Below are 14783 nucleotides of genomic sequence, written 5' to 3'. Positions count from 1 at the left end.
CTTCAGTTTCTTGATTGCAAGCGCAAACGTCTGCAGGTGACAGGAAGGTGATGTAAATGAACAAAGCAGCAGGGTGTCCTCAGCTGGGGTCTGGTGGGGATTGTGGTGAATGGGAGAGCAGTGCCCAATGCGGGATCCCAGTGTCCCCGATCCCTGCTGAAGATTACCAAGGTGGGGAGCGGACTCTAGGTACATCATGGCCAAATCTACCCATTTTCCAAGAGAAGCTAGAAATCCAGATGTTTATATGAATGCAGCTAACTTTGATAAGTGGCAGTGAATCTGACTTTGCCTGACACCTCATAGGCCAAAGAAATCCCACCTGCAGCCTGCATGGGGCTGGTCTGCAGCCAGCAGCTTGCATCCCACAGCCTCTGGCTGGATGATAGTGGCTTCGGGCACATTGCTTGGGTAGGATAAGGGCATACAACTACTATTTAATAACGATGTTGTGCACTCTCCACACATAAGTAACGTGTGAGAATGCAACAAAGAATGTCTCCTAAAGCGTACTGCTTACTTAAAGCTCATTTCCTTCTGTACCCAAATGAAAGACATCTGCCCATCAATGACCTAGTCAAGCCATGAAAGAATGAGAAGCACATTTCAGACAATGTGTTAATAAAAACAGTTCAACTATAAACATTTCCAAAAAGGTTTTAAAATAGAGCATCTCTGAGGATTTCCCTTTAAGTAAGTCACCATCACCTGCATTATTGAGATTTAGGGGAAGGTTTAGAGGTGCAGTCACAGGAAGCTCAGGACAACATGTCAGCCACCTGTGACCTGAAGCACAGAGCAGGCCAAGTCCCCTGGGAGAGCTGTGGCCACAAAGCCGTGTAGTGGGACATTCTGGATCCTCAAACTTCTTCTAGTGGGCATTGCCCACTCCTCAACACAGGGGCATCCCAGGCCCAGAAGCTTTGAGCATGTGTCTGAACTGAAGACACATGGTGGTGGGTCTGCTGGAAGGTCAACTTTGCCTGCAGACAAAATGGTTCTTCCCTAATTGAGATGGAGGCTTTGGGGCCATTGGGACTGACCTAATAAAGCAAAGCGGTGCTGTATCATGTGTCAAAAAGGCAGTTTCCTGAAATTGAATACTTTAAAAATGTGAGCAGAGTAGAACAGCCCCAGGGGTTGTCAATCATCCCTCCTGGTCCGGGCTAGCTCAGCAGGGACTGGAAACGCACCCGCCCCCGATCCGAAGTCGGGAGTATTCAGTAGTGGCCTTCCTCTGGGAGGAGGGGCTGAGGCTTCAGGCCTAGCCTTTGTTTTCTCTGGCCTGGCATGTGGGCAGATTTTAGTGTTATAAATTGGAGGGGTGGAGTGCTAGCATGTTAAGTAAATTTTATTTCCAGCATTTCCTGGAGACCTGTAACTAATACATTAAAAAAAATGTTTAATAGTAGGCCGGGTGCGGTTGCTCATATCTGTTATCCCAGCACTTTGGGAGGCCGAGGTGGGTGGATGACGAGGTCAGGAGTTTGAGACCAGCCTGGCCAACATGGTGAAATCCCGTCTCTACTAAAAATACAAAAATTAACCCGGCGTGGTGGCACACCTGTAGTCCCAGCTACTCGGGAGGTCGAGGCAGGAGAATCGCTTGAACCCGGGAGGCGGAGGTGGCAGTGAGCTGAGATCGGCTCACTGCACTCTGCCTGGGCGACAGAGCGAGACTCCGTCTCAGAAAAGAAAAGAAAAGAAAAGAAAAGAAAAGAAAAGAAAAGAAAAGTTTAATAGTTTTAGAAGAGTAATACCTATGTTCCAATCACTTAAAATTAACGTATTTTATCCAATCAAGGCATATCATCATTTTATACACCAAGAAAGAAAGAAAAGAAACTAGCGAACAAACGGGGCATAATGCCTCCTGGCCCCGCTTCCCCCTACGCCCACGTCCTTAGGAGACACCTCTGGAGTTCAGAAATGCTAGGAGAGCAAGTTCTTCATTCTTACAATCCAGGATGGGCCGGGCTTTTGCAGCTCTCCTCTGCCGGGAAGCCGCTGGGGGGCGCAAGACGCCAGCTTCTCACTTTGGCAGAAGCGCCTGCCTGTAAGCGCAGAATGAAAACTTCCCCGTAGCAAGTTCAGAAGTACCTTGTACATTCACCACCCACGTGAAGAAAGCCTGAATGAAAGGAACAAAGAAAGCCTTGGCGTTGTTTACTTTCCCATTATCGCCCCAGTCTTGCGGCAGGGCCCGGGTTTCCATCCAATCCACCCGGCCCGCCACTGTCCCGGCCAGTCTCCAAGGCCTCACCCAAAAAAGGGGAGCACTGAGGTGTCCGAGCGCGCCTTTCCACGTAGAACAGAAGGCGCAGACACCAAAAGTGCTGCGGTCAGTGGGTGAATCCTCAGAAAGTGCCAGCGTGTATGGTCAAGCGGCAGCAACCTCTAGCCTATTAAACTCTCTCAAGATCCAGACTTTTATTCTATTGCTGGAAAAAAGGTTTTTTACATATGCGTATTTAGGTAATTAAAATATTTCAACATGGCATAAGACGTAGGGGCTCTTACTCCAACAGTACTGGATGGGAATCTCCTTTTGCCCTCTACTCCCCAGGGTAACTGCAGCCCCACCTGAATGCGTTTTGCAGCCCTTACTGGGGTTCCTATTAATGCGCAGCTTGGACAGGGCTCAGTGGGCCCGGCCGGGCAGCTCCGTGGCCGACCCCCTCCACCGCCCTTCCCCGCACCAGGCCAATGCAAGGGTGTGTGTGTTGGGGGAGGGGAGGAGAAAAGGGATTCAGGATCTTTTTAACCTGCCTGTAGATGGCGCCCCGGGAAAGAGATTCCGAACTACATCCCCTAAGCTCCAAGGGCCGCAGCCGCAGGGTCCCGGCCAGAGGGCGTCCAGTCGCGAAGACTGCGCAGCAGCTCTCCGTTCTTCCCAACTCGCGCGGCTGCTCGGCACCCGTGCGAGGAACGGGTGGAAGGGAATTACATGTAGCAGGGCCAGTACAGGCGGCGCGCACTCAGGGACCACGGAGTGGCACTCAGCCTTGACCCCACGCGCCAAGCAGCCCGGCGACCCCCACGCGCGGCGGGGGCCTGCCCACCCCACCCGGCGGCAGGTGGACAGTGTTGCTATGAACAGAAAGCCTCGATTGTCCCTACTGCAAACCGCCACACGCCAGACCTCTGCTATTGTGCGCCCTCCATAGAAATGCAAACGAGCGGCGTGCGCCGGCCGCAATCTGCTCGCCCCCGCCCGCCCCCTTCTCTGGCGCCCCGCTGCTCTCGGCCAAGGGCGGGGAGGTGGGGTAGGATCTTCCAGCGACTACTCAATGTACACATTGAGTATGCCTGGCAGGCATTACCAGCGCGCTCCGGACGCTAGTGGTCAGCTGCAGGGGGCTGTGCCCACTGCCTTTTGCAAGCCTTTAACTGGCGCTACCTGTTTTTACCTTAATTTCCTGCTCCAATGCAACAGTCTCATAAACTTCAAATTAAAGAAAAGAAACAAATAGAAAGGTAGCAATAAAAAATGGAAATAAAATTCCTTTTGATTCTATAAAGGTGCTTTTCGCAAATTGCAGCATCATATTAGCAAACAAGGTTTTTGTGGATTGGCTTTTTTGGTTTTTGTTTTTTTTTTTTTTTAACTTTTCCTTTTAAGGACTTCAAAAAAAAAAAAAAAAAAAAAAAAAAAAAAAAAAAAAAGCCAGGCGAGATGAAATCTGCAGGCTCCAGTCTGCCTGGTAACACCCCAACAAAAGCGGCAGATTTGAGGCATTGTCATCCCCCGCACCCCTCCCCACGTGGCCTTCTGGCACGAGCCGCGGGCTCGCCGTCTCATTTACATCAGAAAGCGGGTGCCGGCCAATAGGCGCGCAGCCTCGCGCCAGCTGGCGGCGCCGCACCCACCAGCCTATATAAGGACGCGCAGCGTAGCCCCGGCGCACTAGCTGGTGGTGGGCGCGCCGTGCTGAGCTCTTGGTCTCAGGGTGTTCGCCCGCGTCCCCTCCGCGCTCTCCGCTTGTGGATAACTTGCTGCTGTTTGATCGCACTATGACTCTGGAAGAAGTCCGCGGCCAGGACACAGTTCCGGAAAGCACAGACAGGTGGGTTTCAGGGCGCTGAGAAAGCGGCTGGTCAGTCGGCGACGGTCAGGGTTCTCCAGGGTGGGAATCCGCGGGATAGGAGCCGAGCCCGGGGGTGTGGGCGTCAGATCCGGGTTGGAGAGCCGGGGTGCGGGCGCCAAGCCGGGATTGGAGTGTGGCTGGAGTTGGAGAGCCAAGGGTGAATCCCCATGGCCGGGGCTCGGGGCTCCACCGCGCCCCACGGCAGTCTCCCGCTCACTAGCTGGCTCCTCCGCAGGATGCAGGGTGCCGGGAAAGCGCTGCACGAGTTGCTGCTGTCCGCGCAGCGTCAGGGCTGCCTCACTGCCGGCGTCTACGAGTCAGCCAAAGTCCTGAACGTGTAAGTGTAGACGCGGCCCAGGCTGGGAGACAGGGGCGGGGATGAATGGCGAAGAGACCGGCGGATGGGAGGGGTGACTGCGGGAGAACTCGGTTTGCCGGTTCTGACCTTGGTCACCGTCTTGCCGTCGCAGGGACCCCGACAATGTGACCTTCTGCGTGCTGGCTGCCGATGAGGAGGACGAGGGCGACATCGCGCTGCAGATCCATTTCACGCTGATCCAGGCTTTCTGCTGCGAGAACGACATCGACATAGTGCGCGTGGGCGATGTGCAGCGGCTGGCGGCTATCGTGGGCGCCGGCGAGGAGGCGGGCGCGCCGGGCGACCTGCACTGCATCCTCATTTCGGTGAGTACAGCCCCGTCCGGTCCCCGCCCCGGTGTAGTTCCCGCCTCGGCCCGCGGCCAGCCAGGCTGACCCTGCTCTCTCTCAGCAGAATCCCAACGAGGACGCCTGGAAGGATCCCGCCTTGGAGAAGCTCAGCCTGTTTTGCGAGGAGAGCCGCAGCGTTAACGACTGGGTGCCCAGCATCACCCTCCCCGAGTGACAGCCCGGCGGGGACCTTGGTCTGATCGATGTGGTGACGCCCCGGGGCGCCTAGAGCGCGGCTGGCTCTGTGGAGGGGCCCTCCGAGGGTGCCCGAGTGCGGCGTGGAGACTGGCAGGCGGGGGGGGGCGCCTGGAGAGTGAGGAGGCGCGGCCTCTCGAGGAGGGGCCCGGCGGCGGCAGGGCCAGGCTGGCCGGAGCTGAGGACTCTGCAAGTGTCTGGAGCGGCTGCTCGCCCAGGAAGGCCTAGGCTAGGACGTTGGCCTCAGGGCCAGGAAGGACAGACTGGCCGGGCAGGCGTGACTCAGCAGCCTGCGCTGGGCAGGAAGGAGCGGCGCCCTGGACTTGGTACAGTTGCAGGAGCGTGAAGGACTTAGCCAACTGCGCTGCTTTTTCAAAACGGATCCGGGCAATGCTTCGTTTTCTAAAGGATGCTGCTGTTGAAGCTTTGAATTTTACAATAAACTTTTTGAAACAAACTTATGCTCTTTATTGAGGGTAGGGGATCTTTGTGTCGGGGGAGGTGGTGTGCAGGGTTTCAGAGGATTGCTGGAACTCCGTGGAACTGATGGCACCTGTTCCGTCTTCCTGTCGGGCAAGAATGACAGGCTCCTCCGCGCTGGCAGAGGGAGGGCATGCTGCCCAGTGCTAGGGTAGAACTTGAGCCTGGCTCCTACTTTTCTCCTTTTAGGAAGATTTTAAACTTGCAAAACAGGAGCATACTTGAGAAAAGACATCAGTGCAGCAGCTGAAGTCTTGCCTTCCAAGGCGATAACAGTGACCTCTGCCTCCCCTCCCCCTCCCTCGGCCCTCCTCCCCCTCCCTCCCACAGCTGCTTATCGGAACAGCTTGCCGGAGGCCGCAGGCTTTCCTGCACAGTGAGCATTACCTTCTGCAGGCCCTGCCCTTTGTGGTCCCTGAGGACGGTGGCAGGCTACTCCTGCTCTTGGGGACTTTTTCCTCTTAGATGCTCTGACACAAAGCAATGCTACGAAGGTATTAATACCAAATATGACATTGATGACTGCATTTAAGTATGAGTCATTACTTTGTCATGGCTGTGATCGAACTTGGAAGATCTGAGAAAAAATTGGAAGGCAGCATCTATATAAATAGGCATGAGCAATTCTGAGGGGGCCTGGCATCTGCTATCTACTATTTTGAGTGTTCTCTGCCCACATCAGAGTTATGAGGATTGCTGCTATTCACAATTCCGTTTAAAGACTCATAGGAAAAAAAAAAAATTAAATATTTTAAGCCAAGACTTTCTTTAAGAAGGAAGGAGGGGGAAATGTCCTGATCGAATCAATCTTTTTTATGAGACAATATGGCTTGAGTTGGTTCTGTGTCTAACTAGCTGCTTCATCTGGGGAAATACATGTGGGGCCCTTGTGCTCTCAGCTAGGCTGCCAAGCAGGCTGAACCTTCTGGGAAAAGGACGCGTGGTGTGCTGTCTTCAGTCCTTGGGGTGGCTGATTTACCTTGTTGAGTGCCACTTCCTAAAATTCTCTCCAAATTACAGGAGCATTCTTGAGGCAACAGGAAAACTACTGAATTACTCTTCTTGCCATGAAAGCATCCTGTTTTCCTTTTATCAGCTCCTAAAAACATCTGCTGCTCAATGGGACAAAAGCCCAGATAAAAAGTTCAGTTGTGTTTGTGCCCAATTTTCATGACTATTTTACCTATTTGCTGCTTGAAATCTTAAGCTTTTCTTATTGAGGTAGTCTTGGGGTGGGCCTACCAGTCTGTGTTCCGGCAAAATGACCAGAACATGCTATTGGAAACACAAAGTAGACATGATTACTTTAAATGAGTAAATTCAGCAGAACATTATACAGAGCAGGTAAGCAGACCCTCCTGTTGGCCAAGCAAGCCTTGCAGAACATGAAGTTGCAAGCTCTTGGTTTTTTGATTAGAGCTTGTTGTGAGGCCACCTGTTAGAGCTCCAGAATTTGCAGGGAAAAAAATGCATGATGGAACACAGTAGCATGCCCAAAAGTTGTGCTAAACTTTTTTTTTTTTCTTTTTGATGAACTGGTGTTTAATGCTATTAACATGAACTAACCCAGAAGGCAGATAATAAAATGCCCAGTGTTTATAAACACATAATTGCATTTAATACTTCCAACAACCCTAAGTGATCATGCATATATAAGCCCTTAATGCATGGTAATTGTCACAACATATGTGTTGAGGTGACCCAGAGAGACAAGCACAATGCCTGGCATCTGGAAATCACTGAATGAATGTTAATGACAGTAATACTTAAAAGCTAACGAAGACATTTGTCTCAGAGCACAGAACTCCACGTGAACTAGTGAGTTTTGGACCAGCCATCTGGTTTCAGGACCAACACGTTGCTGCCATGAACTTCCAGGTGCTGGAGCACTTGCGGCAGGTTTATTTTGGAAAGAAGACTATTTTCATTAGATAACTTTCTACCTTTATAAGTTATATGTATTCATTGCAGGAAAATTATAAAATACATAATCATTAAAGATATAAGTAAAAGCACCTGTAACTGACCATCAGCAAGTTTTGGTATATTAATATTTCCTTCTGAACTTCTATTTTTCCTCTTACATATCCTGTAACATACATAAGCACACCCAACAGTTTTTAAGAAGCTGTATTTGGCTCAGTCTGCATTGGATTTAGTTATTGTCTCCTTTTCATTAACATGCTATTACAGCCCACATATATCCACATGACCTTGGGACAGGGCTTGTCTCTGCTTTAGCAGGCTCCAGTGCCTGGGTGAAAATACACATTCCAGCCTGGGATCCAGCTGGGGCATCTTCTTTACCTTGCAGCCCTTACTAAACTAGAAAGATGACTGCTGTTTGCAGGATTTTAAGTGTCTCATGTCTAAAAACTTTTGCCACCCCAGAGAAATGAAAGTAAAGCATACTTATTTTTAATTTTTTTTAAGTTTTGCATATGATCACTGTAAAAATTGGTGCTGGCAAAGCACCTGTCATGAAGATGAAATGGATACAGAATGACAACAGGAGCAGCTTGGAGAGTCAGGCATTCCTTGCCCACACCCCGCATTGCCCACATAGGGAGCTGAGGTCTCCTTGTTCCTCTCCTGGCAAGATGATAGGACAAAATGATCTCTGAGATTTATTTTATTTTTAAGGGCTATAATTCTCTGTGTTATATATTTTATTAAACCATTAGCCTCAATAGTACACTGTGTATTGGTTTTGAAGCCACTTGAGAAAAAATAAAAAATGAAAATTTCAGAGGAAAAGCAAGGATGTTGGCAGGGCGTGTAGGGTCAGCTCAGTAAACAGATACTCAATTTTGCTTTTTCAAGATTCTTGTGTTTTTCAGTTGCTTTTCTAAGACGCCAACCCCTGTACTTCTCATTTGAGTCCGCCCTCCAAAACATCAAAAGGGAATTGTCTTTCCACGGTCACAACGCAGAGTTTATGATTTAACTGGGGGCAGTGAGACATGATCGTGCGTGGTCCACCCGAGCTGCGAGCCGCCGCCGGAGGAGTGGCCAAGTTTGTGTGAAGGGCCAGCTGGAAGCCTCGGGGTGCCTGGAATGACTACGCGGCTTTGAATTCTGTCCTAGCGCAAACTTATATCTGGTTTTTAGGTCTAGCTCAAACTTTCCTTCTTTATCAACTAGAATAAAATTGCCCAATCATTTCACTTCTTTCATCAACTAATAGTGTGTGAGTAAAGTTCACCCACACAGGGTGGCAGAGTCTAGATACTGGGAGCAGGTGGCTGCACCACCAAGATGCGTGGCTTCTCGCCTACTGATGCAGCAGAGGCCTTTCAAACCTCTGTAGGCTCCTCATGCTGGTAAGACAGGCACTGCCTTGGGCTGCTGGGCTTCAAGGGTGGGATACAGGCTGTCCACCGTGTGGTTCAAGCATTCATTCATTCATCCCCTCATTAATTCAGCTGGTATTTCCTGAACACACATGCTGTGCCAGGCAGAGTGCTAGGCATGGCCTCCCCACTGATCCTTGCCTGCCTGGAAGGTCCTGACAGCATTGGGTTGAGCCCATGGCTCTGCATTCCCAAGCCCATGTCTCTTATTCATCCTGCCTAGAAAACACGGTGAGGACAGGAATGAGAAAGGTGAGTGTAGGGACACCATTTCCCATACCAATTGCTAATTTTAAGAGACTCTCACCGGCCAACTAAAAAATATGTCACAGTTGGAGTTCTGTTACCTTTTGGCATCAAAAGCACCCTCTGCTTCTTTCCTTCTCATCGTCTACCATTTATTTCTATTCCTTTGATTTTTCTCCAGTGCAAGCCTTCCCAAGCTGTGCCTTGTGCTTCCCTCCTGAGCACTGCTGGTGGCTTCCAAAGACTGCTTTCCAATTCTACTTGCCTCCCCACAGCCTTCTCTCCTTCTTCCTTCTTTTTGCCTCCACCTCCACTTCCTCTCTTCCCTCTCGTCCATTTTTCCCCCCATCCTTCCCTTCCTTCCCCTTTCTTTCTCCCTTCGCCCTCCACCTTCACTTCCATTATGGAACTCCTGCTCTGCTCCCAGGAGCTGGGCCTGGCCCCAGCTCTCTGGCCTGGCCTGGGTCTCTCTCCAGTTCCCTTCCATCCACTTAGTATCCCAGATCCATCCCCTCACACTTGCCAGGCCCTGACTCTGTGTAGAGGCCCAGCGGACACCTTGTCTGACTGAGCCCAAAGTCAGTCTCTGCCCAGGGTCTGGCCTGGTACAAAGAGCCAGGCACACCCTCGCTCGTTCCATGCTCTTCCCTGGGGGCCAAAGTCCTGACCTTTGAGGTGGGCCTGTGGATGGATGACTGGGGCTATGATGACAGTGATGAGGAGCTGAAGTTTCCCAGTGAAGAGAGTGTCACAGCCTGTGCAAACATGGGTGGGATCCACGTATCCCAGCGTGCCCAGGGTGCAGGGCTCTCTCCCTTCTAAGTTTCTCCATGCTCTGTCCATGCTCTGCTTCTGCCCCTCCATCCCTGTCCTCAGGGTCCAGCTTTTTACTTTCACCTACCTGAGTCCCATACTTTTAGGGATGCTGGTGTAGGCTTGGGGGTAGCCGGAAAGCACCTGGTCAGAGGAGCCGCTGGTATAGGGGAAAGCATGTGACTCCTTTGGGTCCAGCCCAACCGGCATCTGTGTCCTGGGCCATGGTCAGAGGGAGCTCACCTGGGCTTCCTTTTCCATCTTCTTGACTCTCCCTAAATCCCTCAGAGCATCTGAGAGAGTCCAGAAGTTGTTCATCTTGGATGAAAGGCAAGAGAGTCTGGGGGCTGGCTAGCTTGCTGGGGAGGGTGGAGATGCAAGGGTGGGCGAGGATGAGGGCCACCTGCCACCATCGCTGAGACCATAATCAGGCAAGTGGTACAGGCAGAAGGCTGGTGGATGACTGTGCAAGCCTGAAAGCACAGCCTGATAACAATCAATAAGACAATTGTCCCGCAGACTCCCCTCTGAGCTTCAGAATAGAACAGTGCTTCTGGGAGAACAGAGTGGGCCGAGCCCTCCTTGGCTCTTTGTCACATGGAGGAAAATGCATTAGAATTGACATCTGAGAAGTGGCATCATCCTAGGAAATACAACCCGACCAAAATGGGTGGAAGAAGGTGCTGTGGAAAGGAGACAGCCTGCATGTTTTCTATGCCTCTCATGGAGTACAGGCTCGTTCAGCAGAGCTGCCTTTGGAGCAGAAAGAAGGGATGGGTGACTCCTTGAGATTGAGCCGACGGTGTCAGGCTGCACATCAGCGAAGGTCACAGGAAGAGTTGTTGGCTACTGGGGAGCATGGGATTCCACAATGGAATGCCGGAGATGAGATGCGGGAGATGAGCAATTTTCTGTTTTTAGAAATTCAGTAAATGTCTCAGAAGGACCCCCCAAAGCCCCCGAGTCCCTTTCCCATCCAGATCCAGCACAAGCAACTCCCTCTGAGTAGGGCTCATGGGGAGCTGCTCAGACTTGCCCCTGCTGCCGTCCACCTGTTTCTCACCTGGATGCCCAGTGACTGACAGACGAAACTGTCTTACTTATCTTAGCGATATCCCAGCTGATATCTCATCAGAAGGCAGAATTCTACCACAGACCCCCAACCACCGCCTCCTCTGTTATTCCCACAGTTGTGGGATTAAGGAATCTTGCAGATGTAATCAAGGTTACTGATCAGATGACCTGAAAACCGAGATGTTCTGTATGGGCCAAACCTAATACAGGGATATGTTAAAAGCAGAGACTGGCTGGTTGGGGAAGAGGGAGCCAGAGACTTTGCAGATGTTTGAAGAATTGGACACACCATTGCTGGCTTTGAAGAGGAAGGGGGTCATGGAGCAAGATTTGAGGGTGGCCTCTAGAAACTGAGAGTGGTGCTCGGCTGACAGCTAGCAAGAGAATGGGGACCTGATTCCTACAGATGCATGGAACTGAATTCTGTCAACAACGTGGATGAGCCGGAAGCAAACTCTTCCCCAGAGCCTTAGAGACGACCCCAGTCTGGCTGACAGCTTGGTTCAAGCCTTGTGAGATGCTGAGCACAAAAGCGAGTTGAGCCTGCCTGACTTCAGATCCATGGAACTGTGAGCCCATGAACAGGGACTGTTTCAAACTGCTGAGTTTGCACTGATTTGTTTCTCAGCAATAGGGAACGAATACATCCCAGGAACATCAGGGTCCCCTCCTTCCCTCCCCCCGCCTCTCATGCTCCGATTGGGTCTACCTGGACCTCGTCTTACAGCTTTTGTACTCGTGTCCTGTACCACCTCCCCCACTCTCACCTCTCCCTGTGTCCCACAGGGCTCCTCCCTCTCTCCAGACATATCATGCCCTTTCATACCCTGGGGCCTTGGACGTGCTGGTCCTGCTGCGTGAACTGCATGTTTTCTTGAACGGAGGCTCTGCTTGCAGGTGGAGTGTGTGGCGTGCACGGGCATCCGCCTAGAGAGGAGATATGAGGGCTGGGCATGGAGGTAACAGAGGAGTCAGCCTATGGGCCCTGGGCCCTACCAAAGCTGGGTTCCACCTTAGCATTTAAGGAGGTGGCCCACACAGAGCAGGTGGCAGTGTCAGGACGTGGGGGTCCTTCCAACGTCACGATGGGAATGGTGGGCAGGCCTGTGCCTGTGGGCCACTTCCTGGCTGTGATTGGAGCACGCTCATTCCTGCAGAATATTGGCAATCCTCTATTGCTCACCTGCAGCTGGGGATTAAAAGACCCAAGGGCCACTTATTCATTGATTTTCATCCCCAGATCCTTTCCCTTATGTGAAATTTCCCAAGTGCTGTCAAATCACAGATTATTAGTGTTGGAGGGAAATGAAGTTATTTATTCTTCATTTCACAGACAAAGAAACAGGCTCAGAGAGGTGAGCCCCTTGTTGCAGGGAGGTCCAGGTCTCCTCACCAGGTCTGGGCTTTGTTGACCCAGGCCCTTTTGGTTCAAAGTTGAAACATGGGCCTTTCAGCAGCCCCTTTGGGCTGCCATCCAAGGCCTAGATGATAGGCCAAGCACAAGCAGTATGGCTACGGAATTCACGGTGCTCCAGAGAAGGAAGCAGACGGGAAAGTGGGGTCTCCACCTGCCTGACCTAATTTTCGTGTACTACAGTCTTTTGGTGAAAGTATCTCTCATTTTGTTGTTGCTCGTGGCTTCCCATTACGAGGGGTTGACGCATTTGTCTGTCTGTGTAGCCTCTGGATGTGGGATAGGCAGATCAATGAGATCCAGGAAAAATTTGTGTCTTGCTGTGTGAAAGCTGAGAATGACAGAACAAAGTCACTCAGTTATGGGAACACTTGTTAAAAGGATGTCAAAGCTTTTATTTTTCTCCCTCAAAGTGGGTCTCTCGTCCTATAACCACCGACCATCTTGATCTCATACTGAGCCATTGATGTGGTTTTACTTCACCACCTCCAGGGGAGGTGGGATTTGCTACTGAGTTTCATGATTCATTTTTCAGCTTTCAGAGTTTGCTTTGGTTTGAGGTTTACACGCCTGTCAGTGATGAACACAGTCATTAGAATGGATTCCGATGTTTGACACTTGCGCTATCCCTACCCTGCAATGGTGGCTTGGGGTCACTCATTTATGGCCTATCTTCTGCAAGTGGGAAAATTCAGGAGAATGATTAAAATGTGTTGCATTTTCATTATGATAAAGTTCAGACAGATGGAATTCTAAGGAACAACAGTGAAACAACAGTAAAAAGCAACATCGAAAGGAAAGGAAAGGAAGAGATACACTGTGGAGAAAGTATCCTCTTTTGCAGCAAGATTAAATTTCCCTAGAGGGATTCAGGGCAGCAAAGCAATTCGTGGAACTCCTGCATTGAGCAAGAATCTGATGCTAACATTCCAGGAAGGAGGATGCAACTGTGGGTTAGGCTCAGCTCTCAGAAGACCAGTTAAAACCATGGTGTCTTCACATGTCTGCACATCATTCAAGTTCTAGACCTGCAAGGCCGAAACAATGACCGAGGTAAAGTCCAGGGAGTTGGTAGTTGGCCCACATGTCACCAAATGATCCACCTGGGCTGACTGAGGGTTTGGGGTCCTGCCAGGCTGTGTGGGTGCCCACAGCCCCCACGCAGGGGAGAGTGAGCGGGCTTCTGCTTTCACCGTCATGAGCAGGGGCAAGCAGCTGCTCTGCTTCTATGTGGCCCCTAGGCCCCTGGATATGCTGTCTCTCCAAGAGCTCAGAGAAGACTCAGGAGAAACAACTGCCCACCCAGACGGGCTGCAGGAGCTGGGGGTCCCTGGGCAGCAGTCTCTGCTGGGGAAGGAGCTTAGCCATCTGGAGCTGCCTGTCCACGCTGGGTTCCCTGGCCTTGATCTTGATTATGTTGATAGAGAAGCAGACCACCCCACAACTGGGAAGTCTATTCCAAGGCAAATGGGCCATTCCACCTTCAGAGACCCCCGAGGGGGCCCCGACTGCTAAAGTGAGGCCTGAGCAGACCTTGCTGGCTTCCTCTGGTCGCCAGGCTCCTGCAGTGCCCACATGAGGTCAACAGTGTGGCAAGAGGCCCAAATGAAATCAGGTAAAGGTTACAGGGATTAAACTAGGAGCCCAGGGGTACACCCCCAGCTGCATCCTCCAAGGGACTACCATCATAAGCACTTCTCAGTGGTCACTGTAGGCTCAGAGGACAGCTGCTGAAGCCCACTGGATGAGGCCATGTGCCATAGTCTGAATGTGTCCTCTAAAATTCATGTGTTGGAAACATAAATCCCCAGTGTAATGGTGTTGGGAGGTGGGCCTAACGGGAAGAGTTTAGGGCATGAGGGCTCTGCCCTGGTGAATGGATTAGTGCCCTATAAAAGAGCTTGATGGAAGGAATTTGGTTCTTTTTTATCTCTCTAACCCTCTTGCCATGTGAGGATGTAGTGTTCCTCGCCCCAGAAAATGTAGCAAAGAGGTGCCATTTTGGAAGCAGAGAGCAGCCCTCACCAGACATTGAAACTGCTGGTGCCTTGATCTTGGATTTCCAGCCTCCAGAACTTTCAGAAATAATTTTTTTTTTTTTTTTTTTTTTTTGAGACGGAGTCTGGCTCTGTCACCCAGGCTGGAGTGCAGTGGCCGGATCTCTGCTCACCGCAAGCTCCGCCTCCCGGGTTTACGCCATTCTCCTGCCTCAGCCTCCGGAGTAGCTGGGACTACAGGCGCCCGCCACCTCGCCCGGCTAGTTTTTTTGTATTTTTTAGTAGAGACGGGGTTTCACCGTGTTAGCCAGGATGGTCTCGATCTCCTGACCTAGTGATCCGCCCGTCTCGGCCTCCCAAAGTGCTGGGATTACAGGCTTGAGCCACCGCGCCCGGCAATAATTTTTTTAAAAAT

The 14783-nt window shown here is 51.1% G+C and overlaps 1 protein-coding gene across 1 annotated transcript; it reads left to right on the top strand.

Annotated features, from left to right (window-relative positions):
- The first annotated feature begins 3891 nt into the window (after positions 1–3891).
- On the top strand, positions 3892–5448 carry GADD45G (growth arrest and DNA damage inducible gamma). The gene is made up of 4 exons (XM_007969715.3): positions 3892–4067; positions 4324–4425; positions 4559–4772; positions 4861–5448. The coding sequence occupies exons 1-4, from the start codon at positions 4015–4017 to the stop codon at positions 4969–4971; spliced, it is 480 nt and encodes a 159-aa protein (XP_007967906.2). The 5' UTR covers positions 3892–4014; the 3' UTR covers positions 4972–5448.
- The last annotated feature ends 9335 nt before the right edge of the window (positions 5449–14783 follow it).

Source organism: Chlorocebus sabaeus, unplaced genomic scaffold, assembly GCF_047675955.1.
Source record: "Chlorocebus sabaeus isolate Y175 unplaced genomic scaffold, mChlSab1.0.hap1 unalloc_scaffold_536, whole genome shotgun sequence".
Taxonomy (NCBI): domain Eukaryota; kingdom Metazoa; phylum Chordata; class Mammalia; order Primates; family Cercopithecidae; genus Chlorocebus; species Chlorocebus sabaeus.
This window is presented reverse-complemented; position numbering and strand designations above follow the sequence as displayed.

What these genes read in the sequence shown, in the direction of transcription:
- GADD45G (XM_007969715.3), top strand. Translation starts at nt 4,015, where the DNA reads ATGACTCTGGAAGAAGTCCGCGGCCAGGACACAGTTCCGGAAAGCACA. An exon ending in GTTCCGGAAAGCACAGACAG is followed by an intron (nt 4,068 to 4,323) that starts GTGGGTTTCAGG and finishes GCTCCTCCGCAG; the next exon opens with GATGCAGGGTGCCGGGAAAG. An exon ending in TCAGCCAAAGTCCTGAACGT is followed by an intron (nt 4,426 to 4,558) that starts GTAAGTGTAGAC and finishes TTGCCGTCGCAG; the next exon opens with GGACCCCGACAATGTGACCT.